The sequence below is a fragment of the Festucalex cinctus genome, chromosome 18 (genome assembly GCF_051991245.1).
Source record: "Festucalex cinctus isolate MCC-2025b chromosome 18, RoL_Fcin_1.0, whole genome shotgun sequence".
NCBI classification, from domain to species: domain Eukaryota; kingdom Metazoa; phylum Chordata; class Actinopteri; order Syngnathiformes; family Syngnathidae; genus Festucalex; species Festucalex cinctus.
This window is the reverse complement of record NC_135428.1, coordinates 7,785,693-7,803,736: the sequence shown is the minus strand read 5'-3', so window position 1 is coordinate 7,803,736 and position 18,044 is coordinate 7,785,693. Positions and strand designations below refer to the sequence as shown.

Sequence of the window (18,044 nt, the reverse complement as noted above, 5' to 3'; positions counted from 1 at the left end):
AAAAATATTTTCGTTAGCAGCTCTTCTGGTTTACCACCAATCAGCATGAGCCGATTGAGCAAAAATATCAAAAGTATTAAAATTACAGCTCTAAAATGTGCTTATTTGAAATATTTGGGGAAATAAAAACAGCATTTCTTTTAATGTAACATTCTATTTAGTTTTTAAACAAAATATACGAAAATTGAAGACACGATTGAAAATTAAGACACGTGCCATGTGAAGTTTACAAGTAAATAAATGTTGATATTCATTTTTCTTAGCAAGACACAGTGTCCAATCACTGGAGAGCTAGTTTGGCATTAATTGAAGGCAATTAACTTCAAAGACGCTGCTGGTTTTTATCTTTTAGGTACAATGCAAGCTGCAAAGACAAACGTTAACTGCCTATTTAAAGTTAACGAGCAATATCGATTCTGACGCCTGCGTATCGATACGCGTATTGTAATGAGGCCCGCAACGATATTTTGCCGTATCGATTTTTTGAGCACACCCCTAGTGTATAGTAGATGAATGAATCAAAAACAGTGTCAATCAGGTGCTCATGCAAGTGAGCTTGGGGAATGCATCCATAGTAACAAGAATCCAACCATGTGCCAGAATCACCCGAAGAGCTAACCAAGCCCACCTCGAGTAAGCTTAAAAAGATGCCCTTGCACAGGATGTGTTAGGTGGGGCGGATGACACATTCACAGGTACGTAAACATGACAATCTGCAAGTTACTGCAGTCTACTTGTACTATTATTTACCACTATCACCATTTCTCTTTCAGGTTTCTTTCAGAATGGAGAACGCGACGACGCTAACGTTCACCATGACGGCGTACGCAACCCTGGAGAAGCACAAACACGTCTTCTTTTGTCTTTTCTTCTTGCTTTACGTTGCTGCTATGTTCCTAAATTTACTCTTGGTCACCGTCATTCACCAAAACAAACAGCTGCACCAGCCGATGAATATTTTCACCTGTATGTTATGTTTCAACGAGATCTGCGGCAGCAGCGCGCTCTTGCTTCCGGCTATGAGCATCCTCCTGTCAAAGACGCACGAGATCGCCGTCAACTCGTGCATCAGTCAAGTCTACTTCCTGCACTCGTACGCAACTGCGGAGTTTTCCATATTAGCGCTCATGAGTTACGACCGCTTTGTCGCCATCTGTTACCCGCTGCACTACTACACCAACATGACCCCTTCAAAGGTCACTAAACTGATTGTAGTTGTGGGTCTTTATCCATTCGTTGGATTTGCATGTTTTTTCAGCGTCACCCTGCGGCTGAGTTTTTGTGGGAGAGTCATCCCAAAGTTATATTGCGTCAACATGGAGCTGGTCAAAAACGCATGTTTCATTCCACCCTATATAAGTACGGTGGGGCTTGCGCTTATATTAGTGTTTGACGCCCCTCAGCTCGTCATGATCATTTTCTCCTATGTGCAAATAATAAGAGTGACTAAAAAAGTATCAAGAGCTTCTCAAGTTAAAGCCCTTAAAACGTGCGGGCCGCATTTGTGTTCCGTTCTCAATTTCACCGCAGCCTGTTTTTTTGAAATCGCCCAGCACAGGTTCAATATGAGCCATGTCGCCATTGAGGCGCGGATGTTCTTGTCGCTTTATTTTGCCATCATCCCAACAGTCACCAACCCGGTGCTATATGGACTCGGTACCGATCTCGTTCGAGTCCATATTATAAAATTGTGTATTAAATACAAAATCCTATCATCAAAATATAGCAAAAAGGATCATTGTAATGGATAGTTTTACTTTGAACAAGAAGTAAATGGTATGGTATATATTATGAATTGTATCCTGGCTTGTGTGATGATATTCATGAGCTGCAGTTTTGTTTTGTTTTTAATTATTGATTCAATTTTTTTTGCTTCAGTTTTATATTAATATGTATACTGTATGCCAGTCTGCAGATGGGTTGTGGGATTCCTGCATTGCCTCAGGTTACGCTTTCCTTGGATTTTCTGTCTTTATTACATGTTTATCTGTGTTTAATGTGTGTATCTATGTCGGCTATACATCTATAGTTCTTTTGCATTTTATGATCTGGATTTTTTATTTTTATTTTTATTTCATTCCAGTCTGTTTGACGTGTGTTAGCTAAACAATATTTATTTCCTCAAGCCTGTCTGAAAGTAAAAGTGCTCTCTCAACTGAAATCATACAGATACAACTCATGCATTCTTTCACTTCTTGTATTAAACAATATTTACTATTTACCAATGTGAAAATTTCTAATTATGATACGCTGGTTACTATCATTTCGATATTTAAGTTAAAGAATAAATGTGTGATTAAAATTGCATTTTGTCCAACTGTCTGAATATTAAGTGCATGAATTAATGATCTGACACTTGTGTTATGCTGCGGAGAAAGAATTATATGATGTAAAGAGTGATTGCCCCACACTTTCATTATTATGATAGAAAATGTACCAGCAAAAAAAAAAAAAAAAAAAAAAAAAAAAAAAAATCCCAACACTCCTCAGTGTTTATGAGTATGATCCATGACGGGGTTCATTTGGGCTATTTTAGTCGAGTTCACATCAAAAGTGCTTTATAAATAAAGTTGATTTATTTTTTTTATTTTTTTTAATAATCTTTTCAATTATATCATTATTTTACGTTTTAAATGAAGTACCACATTAAAAATAAATAAATAAATGACACACAAAAATGTTGAATTGATGGCCCGAAATTTTGAGCTCAAAGTGCCACTGTACATGCATTTAAAAATATTTATATAAATAAAAATCATATGTTGAAAAAAACATTATCTACTAATATATCGTATTCTGAGCTCCTGTGTGTGGCTCGTGTCTAAAAATAGCAACTTCAAACAAGCATCTTTTGTGTGCCCACGCCATACTTTATTTCCATCCTTAAATAAAAGTATTGCAGCTACAATATGGCAACATGGCACACGTGTGCAGTTAGATGGCATGGTAATGTGTTTTAGTACAGTATTACAAAACATGCTTGTACATGAAACACTTAATAAATAACGATTACTCCTCATCTCTTCTGTAGTGAAATTAGCTTTTTAAAATAGATCTTGAGGTTGAGGCAGTAGTCTCCAAATAAAACACTTAGAAAAAAACTTTTTTTTTTTTTTTTGTCACAACTGAAAGACTGCATGCATACAAAAATAGACAACTATTGTGACCACCCCTTTTTCTATTTTACAATACAATTTCCTTATTGCCGAGTGTGATATTTTCACCCCTATTTGCTATTACATCATCTCTCATTCTCCTTGGAAAAAGTACAATGTACATTCACAATCACTGAGGCACAGCACTTGATTTTACTTGTATTCCAGCACATAACCTCAAAATGTTGTGTAGCGACGTCATACTTAATATCGATTAATAATTATACACGTAACAAAATGAGTTTACATCCAAAATAGTCAATCCAACTCCAGCAAAAAGTGACGGGAAAACGGCCATGCATGTGAGTGAAGAAGCTCTCCATCAAAAGTGCTTTTTTTCCCCCCTCCCAACCAGTTGAAACCAGTGCTTGATCTTAAAGAAATATTTTCATCATTAAAACGGCAGAAAGCATGTGAGGGAGTAACTTAGTAGAAGTGCTTGAAAGGGGAAAGAGGGGGAAAGGAGGAGGAAGGAAAATGAAGTTGTTGCCTTTTCATCTCCAGCAGGGCCCGAGTAGAGTTTTTCCACGTATTAGCCTAAAAAGCCCAACGAGCGGTTTGTGTCAGGGACATTCTGAAAAGAAAATGAAGCACACGTTAATTAAGCATTATTGAGCGGAACCGAGCAAGCATGCCTGAGTTAAGTGCCAGTACGTTGAGAGAACTGTGGAGGATGCGGAGGCGGTGAAGCTTGTCGTTCAGCAAGGGGTCGTGAACCCTGCGGACGAAAGAGCGCTTGTACTCCAGGCGGCTGGTTGACCGGTGGTCGGCTGAGGTGGACAGACTGGTGTGCTCCAGGGCGCGATACAAATCCCCCACCGAGTCCGACTGCAGTCTCATGTCTCGTCCACGCCCTTCAAAAGATGAATTGAAAGTTTTGTTGTGCTGTTAAAAACATACTTACACATACACCAATATTTTTATTTTTTTTCGGCAGATACCGATACGATTATTAATAGTCAAGGAGGACGATAACAGATATTTAGAGCTGATATTCAGTTCTAGTTATTAGAAATGACTGGTTGTATATTGGAACATTTGTTGTAAAAGTTTGAGCACACTGCCCTCTGATGGCAAGAAGCTGTTATTACATTTAGAAGCTTTGTGGGGGGGAAAGGAAAAAAAACAAAAAACAGTACCAGGCCAAAAAATGCCAAAATCATAAATGAATGAATAAATAAATAAATAAATAAATAAATAAATAAATAAATAAATAAATAAATAAAATAAAACTGGAAATAGACATGGATATAAGAAATAATTCAAAAATTAAATACAAAAAAATATAAATGGGAATAAAAGAAACAAACAAACACAAAAAAAATAAAAGTAAAGCAGAGCCTTTATTCATTAGTTATTTAAATCTATTTATATATTTATTTTTGCGTCTCATTTTTTTTCATTTATTTTTAACTTTTATTTATTTATCTATATATATTTTGTTGTTTTATTTTTTGTATAAATTTTTTAATTGTATTTATTATATAGTTTGTTTGTTTTTATTTTCACTTTTATTTATTTATTTTTTATTCTGCCATTTTTGGTCCACCACATTGTTTTGCCCGAAAAAAAAACAAAAAAACAAAAAAAAAGAGTGAACATTAGAGCAAAAGATAAATGAGGACAAGAAGAAAGGGCCTTCAAGCTTGTTTCTTTATCCTGTTCACTGTTCAACATTAACATGGCTGAGAGGATTCATCCTGGCTGCAGCATCCAGACATGGCCGGAAGGCACTGTGACATCTTGATTGAGGCGGAGCGAAAGACGGGGTTGAAAACAAAAAGCAGTAGGGCTTTTAAAAAAAAAAAAAAAGCGTGTTTAACTCATTCACTCCAGCCATTTTCACAGAAGCAATCCCGTTCTCTCCCGGCTGTTTTACTGGATTTTGACTGATTTTGCAAGGCCCACAGAATATTGTGTTCTATTGCTATAAAAGCATGGAACCTATCAAAAGAAAGATTAAAGTCTCTTCTTTCATCAGGAAACAAAAAGTATGTTTCTATCGGTTTCCATTTTGCAGCAATTAGCATTAGAAGAGAGCTAAGTTTCATCAGTTTTCACAAATCCATTCAAAATTGTAAGTAATTAAGCATTTTTTCTAGATGGCCCTGGTTGAGCTCCTTTGCTCTGCTGCCACCTGCTGGCCGTTTGTGTAATAACTACCATTTCTACAACCGTTCTTTGCAGTTGAGAGGCTGCATCAAAGCCTTTTGTATGCTTTAGCATAAAAAAACAACAACAACAAAAACAACAACGTATAAATACGTCTTTGGGACACTTAGAACATTAAAAAACGTATTTACACGTTATTAGGAGCAAATGAGTTAACAGCGAGTGGACTGTTAGGACAAATGTGTATCAAGTAAGACACTAAATTCCTTCACAGTTAGATCAAATGAAAACAACAGAGGCCTTCGTATTGAACCCTGTGGAACACCATACGTTCCGTTTCACATGTAAATTCATATTGCACATATTCATATTTCTTTTTTTGCTTGATTTTGTGGTGCAAAATACACCGTATGTGTGTGCCGTGGCTCAAAGAAAGTCAAGAAATACGATCTTAAGGTATCCAACCTATTTCTCTGGGCCGATCCAGCTGGTAGTGTCGCGGCGCCCTCTCGTCCGACGCGGCGGCGTTGGCCGCCAGGATGGCGTGGAGGCCGCTGTCTCTGGGTAGCGTGAAGCTGCGGGGTTTCCCTCCCGCCTCCGAATCGACGCTGGACCTGACGGGCAGGGGCAAGGCTCGGTATTGTTCCTGCAGCAGGCTGCGCTGCGCGGGCAGCGTGGACTGCCTGCGATACTCCATGGCCATTTGTTCCCTGTCATCGGATAGCGGCGGCTCTTCCATGGGATACGCCTGGAGGAAGTGCATTCTGGCGTTGCTCTCCATCTGGTCCTGCCAGGAGTTTCGGTGGCTGCTCGTCTTCTGCCCGGGGGAGATGCCGCCATTGTTGCTGCTGCCGCCTTCCTGAGGCTCCGAGTGGTAATCCTCATGAGAGGAACGTGACTGGAATGTGTCGGATGAGGAGAAATGGCCGCGTTTGGGTTCCAGGAAGGGGCTCACCTAAATATAATCAAAGGTGAAGCAACTATAAGTCAAGTAGCTAAAACAAAATCGGGGCTAAATATTTATAGTACATGCAGCATATATGTGAAATTGTTATTTTTTAACTCATTCGCATTTTTCTTTTCATATTAAGAGCTATCGAATCTTTAACATGAAGTCACTTGTGAAATTCTGCACATTTTTAAAATTGTAAAATACAACTTGACCACAGTCTTCACAAATATATGCATTTTGATTATTATTACATTTATTACTGATAAATTCCCCAGGTTTTCCAAGTAAGGGGTGGTCCTTAATCGCCATTAACTCATTTGCTCCCAATAACGTGTAAATACGAGGTTTTTTTTAATGTTGTAAGTGTCCCAAAGACGTATTTATACGTTTTTTGTTTGTTTGTTTTTTATGCTAGCGCATACAGAAGGCTTTGATGCAGCCTCTCAGCTGCAAAGAATGGTTGCAGAAATGGTAGTTATTCCACAAACGGCCAGCAGGTGGCAGCAGAACAAAGGAGATCAACCAGAGCCATGTAGAAAAAAAAAGCTAAATTACTTAGAATTTTAAATAGATTTGTGAAAACTGATGAAACTTAGCTCTCTTCTAATGCTAATTGCTGCAAAACGGAAACAGATAGAAACATACTTTTTTTTCCTGATGAAAGAGGAGACTTTAATCTTTCTTTTGATAGGTTCCATGCTTTTATAGCAATAGAACCCAATATTCTGCGGGCCTTACAAAACCAGTCCAAATCCAGTAAAACAGCCAGGAGCGAACGGAATTGCTTCTGTGAAAATGGCTGGGAGTGAATGAGTTAAAGGAACTAATTTTGACACCCCTATTAATATTGTACCATTTGACAATGTTTTGGTTGCCACAACATGATTTTAATATAAAAGCACCACGACTGGTACTTACCGATGATGCTCTTGGATAGGTGTCATAGGGTGGCGGTGGGCTGTCCTGTTTGTTCATGGAGGTCATGTCCATGTCCTCATGGTCACTCTCACTCCAGTAATCTATTGATGAACACATGCAGCACAATCAAATGAGGCTAATTAAATATAAGGTTAACATTATGCATGCAGTGAATAAGATCTAAAATATGGTCAATGCTAACAACCTAAAAATGATTTGGATTTCTCAGCCATGCAGTAAGAAATGACAGACTTGCGCAGGAAGCAGTTTTGCATCGGAAATGCTGTCAGAATGAGCAGCGTTGTAGGTGTGATTTTGAGGTCTGCTTGGAGTGCAAAGAATTCAAAGACGTGAGAATGCCCTGTGATGTCCTCTGCAGGCGTTATGAGTCTTCGTTTTACATGACGTAAGAGCGTCAGAAATCAAATGACAGACCAGTTCGCCCACACGCCACCATTGCTTGGCTCCTACACAAGCTCCTCGAAATAGAACCATGATAAGGTACAGGATTTCCGGTCCATTTAGGAAAAAACAAAAAAAACAAAACAAAAACATGACGTCCTCTGCCCCTAAAATGAGCATTTGTGTGACATAAAGCCGAGACTCTGCATCTAATTGGATTTTGAAATTGAGGTGTTAAAAAAGTGTTTCCAGTTGACTATCCTGCATGAGTCAGATCCTTTCAAGTGAGATGTGAGTGGGAGACGATGCTAATCATGCGTTAAGTTGTACAAGCTCCGCCGATACAATTCAGAAAGCGCATTCAATTGTATACAAAAGTGACGTAACAGGCGTCCACAGCAAGCAAACGCATTTGACCTCGTCACACATATCGAGAGTAAGGAGAGAGATTTGAGTTTTCAAGATGGAAGTACAGTCACTATTTTGAGTTTGTGTCAGCTAGAAAAATTATTAAGTTTATTGTACACTCTGTCGACAGTGATAGCTAAATATAGCTTCAATAACACTACACCATAAAAAGGTCCCAAAATTAATTGACATATTTATAAGCAATGTACATTATAAACATTAGGTTTTGCTATTACAACAATACCAAGTAAAAAAGACTTAATTATTATTTAAAAATATATACAGTATTTTTAAGTGAAGTCTAGAAATGTCTTTTTATTTATTTTTTTCTGTTAAAAGCAAGTAGCAAATTTATTCAACTGAAATCCTGAAAATACTTTTTTTTTTTATTAAAATAATTATAAGTAAAAAAGGCTGACTATTTTATTTTTAATACTGTCACTAAATGCACACTTATTATCATTTTTATGTTAAGCAGGGTTGTTGAAATATGCTCAGTAGAGTAATCTAATTTAGTTGAATGTAAGTAATTTTTATGCAAATAATCAGTAAGTTACTCTTGGAAGAAAGTAATCAGTATAATAAGTAAGTTACTGTTAAAAGCAAATAATCAGTAAAGTAATTAAGTTGCATTTTAAAACAAATAATTAGAAAGTAAATAAGTTACTTTATAAAGAAAATAATCAATAAAGTAACTAAGTTGGTTACTGTTTAAACCAAGTAATAAGTAACTAAGATACTTTTTAAAACAAATAATTAGAAAGTAACTAAGTTACTTTATAGAGAAAATAATCAATAAAGTAACTAGGTTGGTTACTGTTTAAAGCAAGTAATAAGTAATTAAGATACTTTAATAATAATAATTAGAAAAGTAACTAAGTTACTTGATAAAGAAAGTAATCAAAATAACTAAGATGGTTACTGCTTAAAGTAAGCAATATGTAAAGTAACTAAACTCCTTTTTAAAGCAAGTAATCAATAAAGTAACAAAGTTACTTTTTAAGGTAATTGTGGCAACACTGCCTAATTCAGATTTAGGATAAAAACATGTTGGGGCTGCATTTCTGCAATCTATTGATGTTTTTTGTTTTTTTTTCTTTTGAGTATTGTGGAATGTGCCATATACTGTAAATAAAATATAATATGAAGCTTGTGAGTGATGCCCAGGTTCCACTCTGACCTCACAAATGTTCTTCTTAATGAATGGACAGACACATCTTGTGGATCACTCCCAAAAGAGGGGAAGATGAATTTTCACTTCCTGTAAGGTGAAACATCAAATGTGTAGTTTTGACTATGGCGTGTACACGACTCGCCTTGATCCTGAATTTTGTCCTGCTCGCAGAAGCCTGCCACGGCCATGCTGAGACGACTCAACCACCTGTGGGAAGGACAAGGGTGGGCGGACAACCAAGTTATGACGCAAACCCATTAAGTAGTTTAATACCACATCGGTCCGACTCGTGAACTCACCGGGACATGTCGTCTACGTTTTCTGCTGCAAAGTAGAAAGTCTTTATCTTGGGATGGCAAGCCTTGAAAGCACTGAAATGGAAGCCAAACGTAAATGTTCAAATATGAGCGCAAAAGAACAGGAGCAGAAGGCATTAGCATATGAACGAGATGAGAAACCTGGCACATGATCTCAGACACAGTTGAGACAAAACAGCAGAAGCGCTTTTGTCACATCAAGTGCAAAAGGGGGACGTGTCACTGAATATTTTTAGCCCAATTAGTATCAAAGTTGTAGTTTGCAGTGGTGTTTAACTGCATCATCCTGACAAGCTGGATGAAATATTTTTGTCTCTCTCATGGAGTAAAATCGAAAGGGAAGTCAACCCCGCAAAAAAAATGTCTTTACATTAACATAGTCTATGCGCCCATACTAGTCTAAAGTGATTGGTCGTTACCCGAGCCCTGAGCAACTGTAACGTCATTTTCAGTCGACAGTGACAAAATTGAGATGGATTCATTTTCCACAAACGAAATAGTAATCAGAATGTCATGCTTACAATAATGAAGGCACATAGAACACATGATCGTAAACAACATTTGAAGGCTTGACTGTCACTTTAATTCAGTGCTTCTCAGATAGTGGGGCGGGCCCCCGAGACTCCATCAAGGGGGGCGTTTGACCTCGGGGAACATGCTTTTTTATTTTTTTCAATTTTAATTTAATTTTATTTTTTTACTGTCCTAGAATAAAGTGCAATTGCACCTCCACTACATTAGGGGGCAGTGGCGCTCTCATTATTGGCAGAGTGTGCGCAGGGAGCATTCACTCGGTGGTGTTGGGGTTTTGTTTGCACTGAGCATGCGCGCTTTGCACGCAACAAAAAAAATAAAAAAATAAAATTATTTTATATTTTTTTGTTTTGCAGGTTAATTTTTATTTTTTTTTTAATATTGTGCTCCTGAGTTAATGTTGGTGATCAGTTTGAATGTATTATTATTTATTGATTTTATGTAATTTTATTTTTCCGTATCATATGGTTTGACATGGTCAGTCAAAAAATGTTTATAGTTTAATTAAGGATTTAATTTTAGTTTTGAATTTCAGATGCACTTTAAATCTTTTCTGTTACAGTTAATAAAGCTATTCTTTGTTGTAAATAGGTCCATATTTCTTACTTTTTTAATTCTCTTGTACGTTAATACGGATACAGTGTTATGCAGAGATGTGCTTATAACAAGTTGCCCCCATCCCTTCAATACTAATACAAATAAGGAAAAAAGACAAAATAATTATCTAAATCATGTAATAAATAAAATGTGTACCATGCTTGAGTGTTGTGAAAACTAATTAAAAAAACTAAAACTAAAATAAATAAAAAAACAATTTCATTAACTAAATAAAATAAAAATGAAAATGAACCTACATTTTATGTTTACAAAACTAACTATAATTACAGCGAAAATGTCCTTCGTTTTAGTTTTTGGTAATTATTTTAATACATAAAAACGTCGATCCTAGGCGACAAATTTGCCTACTTGACTTTTGGCTCGGCTCGCCTGCTTTTTCATTTAACTCAGCCGAAATGCAACACGAGGTAAGAAATGCGTTACTTTTTTATTTTTTATTTTGGTAGTTATTAAATATTGCGCACAAGTAACATACATTAAAAAAAATAATAATACTGAAACTAACTAAAACACCCTGAAAACTAAACTAACTAAATTTAACTCATTCACTCCCAACCATTTTCACTGAAGTGTTTTCCTGGATTTTGATTAATTTTACAAGGCCCGCGAAATATTATGTTCTATGGCTCTAAAAATATGAAACCTACCAAAAGAGAGATTAGAGTCTCTTCTTTTATCAGGAAAAAAAGTATATTCCTATCTGTTTCCGCTGTGCAGCAATTAGCAATAGAACATAGCTAAGTTTCATCATTATTCACAATTCTGCTGAGAACTGTGGGGAAATCGGCTCGTTTTAACATGGCCTGGTTGATCTCTTCTACTGCTGCCACTCAACCATTTTCTGCAGTAGATAGACTGCATCAAAGCCTTCTCTATGCTCTGGCATAAATTAAAAAAAAAACACAACAACAAAAAACGTATAAATACGTCTTTGGGACAGACACTTAAAACATTTAAAATATGACGTATTTATACGTTTTTGGGAGCTAATGAGTTAATAAACAAAACTCAAAACGAAATAAAAACGAACTAGAACGAAAATTGTAAAACTATAATAATAAGCTGGCACAGAGTTGAGCAAAGCCAAAAACATCGGTTTCCACTTCTGTTTATTTTTTGGGAAATCAAATGTAAAGCAAGAAAAGCATGACTCACAACTTTCTCCTGCATTCGGTAGCACGATCGATCTTAAACTCTGGAAGGTTGACAAAGCCTTCAGCTTTCTCATCCTGTGGTGAAGAAGAAGAAGAAGAAAAAAAGATCCTTTTAACAAACAAGCACTTGAACTGAAACATGCAGTTAAATCTTTCCATTCACCTCCTCGTTCATGTACCAGTACAGACACGTGTCTTTCAGAATGAACCAGTACTTCTTCCACTTTTGAGAAAAATAGCTTTTGGCGTCCTTCTTCTTCCACAGCCAACCTTCACAGTCACCCTGACCCAAGTCCCGGCAGGAGATCCGTCGCTTGCTGATGGAGGCCATGGGGCTTCCCACTGCACCACGGAAAAACGCATTAGAGCGAGCAGAGAAAAACACTTTGGGCCATTTTGGATTCTGACCTTTACTCTTCTTCTTTGACCTTGACAGCAGCGAGGATCGCTCAAACACCTGCACAGTCAAATAGAAGCGTGAGGCCACATAAGACACGTGGATGATGGGCCTGATGGGTCAACTAACGTGGTAGAGGGAGGCCGAGTCGGAGCTGGACGTAGACAGGGAAACTTCCATCTGGAGGGCCGGGATGAGCGTGTAGTGAGTGGGGCTGCTTCCCCTCTCCAACTTTCGCCGACTGTGGCTTAGGCTGCGGCCCAGCAGGAACTCTCCCCCTGGGACTTTGTCTTCACTTGCGAAACGCAGCAGCGAATTTTCTGCAGGGAGAAAGAACTGCAATGTGAACTTGTGCTGAACTTCAAGAAAAAATACCGGTAGACGACTAATTGAATCTAAATGGTGCATACTAGCGTTAATAGAAAGTAGTAGTAGAAATTAAGAGTATAGAAGCACTTCGTGGGTAGGCCTTAAAAATAAATAAATCCCCTCAAAATCCCTAAACATTAAACATTTTGGATTCAATTTAAATGTATTTATTTCAGTATTGGTATACGTTGGTACAGAAGACGCAAAGTCAGATAAAGTCGTTTAAGAATTGTAGTTTATTTTACTTGAGTGACTTTTTTGTTTGTTACCACAATAAACTAAAACTAAAACTAATAAAAACTAAAGTTGCATGAAGCATTTTCGGACAAATATAAACTAAAAGACCCACTCTATGAACTCATTAAAACGAATTTAATTGAATAGGTAAAGTTTATTTCAGCTACCACACATAATAGTAATATTATTTCCTATCGTTACACTCACATTATAGTACCTAAATGTTATACATTTTATCAGTGGCACTATAGCATTCATTTTTTAATTTTTATTTAAAGTCACGGTCTTCCGTTTTCACTCAGGAAAATACACTATATAAACAGGACGTATAGCCATGAACTTCACCTCTGGGCTTCTACTAATGTGTTGCTGGTGGCCCTGAGCAACAGTAATGCCATATTTACGTCGACAGCGAGTGGCAAAATGGCCGCCACCTGAGATGGATGAAAACTGGTCGAGTTTGCAGTTTAATTAATATTCTACAAACTCAACATTGGATTGACTTTTCTTTTTTAAGAAACTTTGATGTAAATGAATAGTTGTTCCCCCCCATATAACCCTTATTAATTCTTAGAAGATTATGGAACTGTACCTAATTCTATGACCATGTTGTGAAGACAAGCTGTTGCCAGGCAGGAAATCTGCAAAGCTAGTAATAGTGTCTCTTGTAGATAAATATAAGACTATCTTTATATGAAAAGCGCAAAGTTAAAAAGACGTCAGTAGCATCCCCAGAAGAAAGAAAGTTTGCCTTTGAGACCAAAATAAAGCACATCAGTCTGGTCCCGCTCTGTTTGCCACCTCGTCTCCGATGAAACATGAATAACTTGGGAGAGTATGAAACAGTTGCCGGAGCAACCGCGCACTTCTTCCCCATCCAATCAGCCAGCAAGCAACGCTGAGCGTGAGGAAGATGGCGAGCAAGCGATAGCTGATGAACATATGGAAAGGACGGAGGAAGGATCGCGCTATGCTTGCGCCAGGCCAGCTCATCCTTCCGCTGCGAGATGTGAAAAAGCGGCGAGGATATTAGGAGATCTCCTCCCACTCACATCAGCTCCCTCTGCTCCTCGCTGTCAGCCCCCTCCCCTTATTTTCTCATTCTCCCACCCACCTCGCCTGCTCTCTCTCTTCGGCTTGGCCAGGTTCTCGTCCTCATCCCCCGCCCAGTTGTATTCCAGCGGCATGGAGATGGGCCTGAGCCTGCCTGCGATCACGAGGCACAGGGAACTTCAATAAATTGCAGCAGACACCTCCCAAAATCCCACATCGTGTCGTGACCATCGCGGGAAAAAGTCTTACTGTAGGTGGGCGTGCTCCCCCTGCGGACCGACGACACTTCCTGGTTCTGGTCGTACTCGTAACAGTACAGTATGGAGTCATCCTCCACCAGAGGGAACTGACGCCGACACTCCTGGTCCAGGTAGGAATTTGGTGAGTCGGAGCGCTTGCTGGGATGGACGTGGTCGGACTGCGAGTCATCACGCTGGTGACTGCCTTTGTCATCTCTATGGTTACGAGACACGGAAATGAAGAGAAGAAAAAGTAAATGGCATATTGGCAATTAATAGTTCAAGACACAAATACATTATGTTGTCATTTTGTCTTGTTGCATACTAACAAACAAATATGTCACAAACTGGAAACCCAAATTAATTGGAGGAGAATTTAATTGCTCTGCCCGTCACTCTCAGAGTTATGATAGTTTGGGATTTTCCATTAGTTTCATTTTATTAATCTCTAACTTTTTGGAAATAAAAAGATGCTACTAAAAAACGAAAGAGTTAAATTAATTAGAGATTTGTGCACACAAAAATTATCACCCATTAACAATTCTCCTTTGGTGTCATCGTAAAGATCTGTTCTCAAAAATAAATCATCTTAATTTGAAATAGATTTGAAATGATTGACAGATGATGCTAGGTGGCATATGACAGGCTGGGTCAAACCATTCTGTTCTCAAGCTTTTTTTTAGGGCAATGAACTTGAATATATCATTTATTTTATAAACTTACATTTTACTGAAGAATTTGCGCAAATTAGTAATTATTTTTAAAGCATTTCTGCATGGATGCTATGTTTTATTTATTCTTTTAAAAAGTCACTTACCCCTTGGAGTGCCTTCATGTACCCCCATTTGAGAAGCACTGATTTTAAGGTATCGGCCAAACTCTTGTGGCCATTTTATATTCAGGAACTAGAAATTACCATTAATTTCATGCAATTTTCAGGAAAAATGTAATATTGGAAGATATGTGGCTTTATTTAAAGTTGTATCTGTCATTGTTTTTTGTGGAGGGGGGGGGGGGGTGGGGGGGGGGGGGGGTTTGGGGGGGTTAAGTGGTAGTCCTAGATTTTATATATAATGTGTATGTATGTATAATAATAATAATAATAATAATAATAATAATAATAATAATAATACTTTTGGGCCCAAAAAACAGAATAAGATATTTTGCCGTAACCTGATGTTGTCTCGTGGCACATTGATTGGGAAACACTGTTCTCCAGCATTTGGGGTCAAAGGTGAGCTACAGCCTATACTAGTACCAGCTGACTTTAAGTGAGAGGCAAGTTTTTGTTTTTTTGTTGTTGTTGTTTTTTTTGTTTTTTTTTAAATCCTTATGACGATTATTATTTTCCTTTGGTGATGGACTGGGAGAAATCATGTGATTGTAATTCATAACTGAGTGTGCAGGATCCACAATGACTTTAGAGTGCTTCTTACAGATTAAAGACTTGATTTTTTGGTACTTTATACAGTACTGTATTCTTAATCTTACTTCTGTAAGGGAGCCACAGTATGAAAATCTTAAATACCGCTTTGACCTCAGTGAACTCTGTGAATCAAAAGTTCTCCCAGTGCAGTAAAAAGGAGCAATTCATTAATTTGTTTGTGACTGAAAACTCTCCCCCGCAACCATCTGGACACATGTACCACCCCATCCCCTCCCCCAAACACACACACACACACACACACACACACTTAGTCGCCAGTGTTCATATTCATGGTCACGATGGAACATGTCACCCAGTGAAAATCACTGACGTGTTGTTGATTTTATTGGCTTGCATTAACATACGCTCACTGGCCATCACAAGATCTGGATTTTCAGCCTTTATGGCGATATTAACATTATTTTGAGAGTTATTAATTCAGAAATATATAGTGAATATAAAAAGTCTATTCAAGTCAAGTCATCTTAGATCATTTCAAAAACGTGACACTATAACTCATTTGTTCCCAAAAACGTATAAATACGTTCTATTTTAAATGATGTAAGTGTCCCAAAGACGTATTTATATGTTTTTGTTTTTGTTTTGTTTTTTATGCTTGAGCATACAGAAGGCTTTGATGCAGCCTCTCAACTGCAAAGAACGGTTGAAGAAATGGTAGTTATTACACAAACGGCCAGCAGGTGGCAGCAGAGCAAAGGAGATCAACCAGGGCCATGTTGAAAAAAAAGCTCTCTTACTCAGAATTCTAAATAAATTTGTGAGTAATGATGAAATTTAGCTATATTCTAATGGTAATTGCTCCAAAACGTGAACAGATTTATTTATTTATTCTTTCTTTTGGTATGTTCCATGTTTTTATAGCAATAGAACACAATATTCTGCGGGCCTTGCAAAATCAGTCAAAATCCGGTAAAACAGCCGGGAGCGAACGGGATTGCTTCAGTGAAAATGGCTGGCGGTGAATGAGTTAATGTGATCTATAACTTGTACAAGTGTTGTTTTTAAGTGCTTCCAAATAAAGTTGTGATGTTCTAGCAGGCTTTTACTGTCTTGAAGATTTTGCGCTATTTCCAACTGCTCGTATTTCCCTTCACCCTTCAAAATCAAATACCTGGGGGTGTACGGTTCCGCCGGGGGAGGTGGAATGTAAAGATCCTGGAGGGCGCAGCTTCCCCTCCTCGACGGCGTGCTTAAAGTGCTGGTAGGCGTGGCCACGCTGCTGCCGGGGCTCTGAGGGCACAGTGGCTGCGTGTGAGTGAATGTGTGGAAGTGAATGCATGCACGTGTGTGGAAGTAAGTAAGGCAGGAAGACAAAAAAAAAAGGAAAAAAAAAGAGAAAGTCACAGTTACACGGGGCGAGTGAGAGAGCAGTCGACAGCATCATTTGAATGAGTCAAATGAACAGCACTCCATATTTTAGATGCTGAAGTTGGCTGGTTTAATCATCCCGATGAATACAAATCAGCGCAAAGCAACAAGAAATCTGTAACTTTTTACTTCTAACTCAAAATTGCCTTTGCAGTACTGAAAAGTGTTCCTACAATCAAACATTACACGTTCAGTGAAGGGGGTGGAAACTAGGAGAAAAAAAAAAATGTACTGTAGCTTTTTATGGCCTCTGGGGGGAGAGGAACAATTGCTTTGCTTTGTGCTTCAAAGAATGACTGGACTACAAAAACACACTGCGCTCTCATTTGTACCCGTTGTGGCATTGGCACATATTCCTAATAAAGCAATGTGTTTGGACAAAGTAGGACAACAGATGCCATTTAGACCTGGTGTAAATCCATTGTGCTCCGCGAAGGGAGAGGAGGTATGAAGAAGCAGCGTTCATTTCGTCAACACACATTTTTCACCGGACTAAAATTAGACTAAACTAAAACTCTAATTAATAAACAATAACTGGGACTAAATCTGTACGCATTCTCGTTGACTAATGAAGACGAGACGAAAATGTACTTCACTTAATAAAAAGTGAACTAAAATCTGGACATTTTAGTTCATGAACAAAAACGAGACGAAAATGATATGATTTGGTCAATTCTTGTCTCTGCGAATCTGTCACTGTGACACTATCATGTGACACATCGTGAAATCAAATCTGCAGCTAACGAGTGCAACATGCACAAACATGGGATAAACAGGAAGTGGATTCACAGTGAAAGGTAAGAAAAAAAAAAGTAAATTGTAGTTAAAATGTAACATTAATCCAACGGCTATAATGTTCCAACAGTAATATTCAAGGGATACTTCACTTATTTAGCCCATTAGAGCAATAAAAAGTTAATATTTTGTCTATAATTAATTTGATACTTTCATTATTTTTCACATACAATTAGTACCTATAAAAACACATTTTGCAACTTGCTGTCGACTGAAAGTGACATCACAAGGGCTCAGGTAACCAATCACAGCTCACCTGTTTTCGAGTTTCGGTCATGTGACATTCACAAGCTGAGCTGTGATTGGTTACCTGAGCCCTTATGATGTCATTTTCAGTTGACAGCAAGATGCAAAATGTGTTTTTAAAGTACTAATTGTACATGAAAAATAATTAA

The 18,044-nt window shown here is 37.8% G+C and overlaps 2 protein-coding genes across 5 annotated transcripts in view; one reads left to right on the top strand and one right to left on the bottom strand.

Moving 5' to 3' along the window:
- Positions 1-785: 785 nt before the first annotated feature.
- Positions 786-2,230, top strand: LOC144006795 (olfactory receptor 52Z1P-like). The gene is made up of 2 exons (XM_077505838.1): positions 786-1,694; positions 2,177-2,230. Exons 1-2 carry the CDS (start codon positions 786-788, stop codon positions 2,228-2,230), a joined length of 963 nt encoding a protein of 320 aa, XP_077361964.1.
- Positions 2,231-2,846: 616 nt separating this feature from the next.
- LOC144006322 (connector enhancer of kinase suppressor of ras 2-like) overlaps positions 2,847-18,044 on the bottom strand; it is a 139,491-nt gene continuing 124,293 nt past the window's right edge. For 2 of the 4 annotated variants that reach the window (XM_077505104.1, XM_077505106.1), the window contains exons 10-22: positions 16,598-16,731; positions 14,050-14,255; positions 13,862-13,954; positions 12,271-12,461; positions 12,153-12,201; positions 11,908-12,086; positions 11,746-11,819; positions 9,421-9,492; positions 9,264-9,328; positions 7,138-7,238; positions 5,733-6,222; positions 3,810-4,009; positions 2,847-3,729 (exon numbers count right to left, since the gene is read on the bottom strand). In XM_077505104.1, the coding sequence (XP_077361230.1) occupies positions 3,688-3,729; positions 3,810-4,009; positions 5,733-6,222; positions 7,138-7,238; positions 9,264-9,328; positions 9,421-9,492; positions 11,746-11,819; positions 11,908-12,086; positions 12,153-12,201; positions 12,271-12,461; positions 13,862-13,954; positions 14,050-14,255; positions 16,598-16,731 (1,896 nt within the window). In that variant the 3' untranslated portion in view covers positions 2,847-3,687. The remainder of the gene's footprint in view (positions 3,730-3,809; positions 4,010-5,732; positions 6,223-7,137; positions 7,239-9,263; positions 9,329-9,420; positions 9,493-11,745; positions 11,820-11,907; positions 12,087-12,152; positions 12,202-12,270; positions 12,462-13,861; positions 13,955-14,049; positions 14,256-16,597; positions 16,732-18,044) is intronic. The other 2 variants (XM_077505105.1, XM_077505107.1) reach the window with 1 other exon arrangement.

Coding starts and splice junctions, on each gene's coding strand:
- LOC144006795 (XM_077505838.1), top strand. CDS start 786: ATGGAGAACGCGACGACGCTAACGTTCACCATGACGGCGTACGCAACC. Junction 1,695..2,176: donor TCCATATTATAAAATTGTGT/ATTAAATACAAA, acceptor TACAGATACAAC/TCATGCATTCTTTCACTTCT.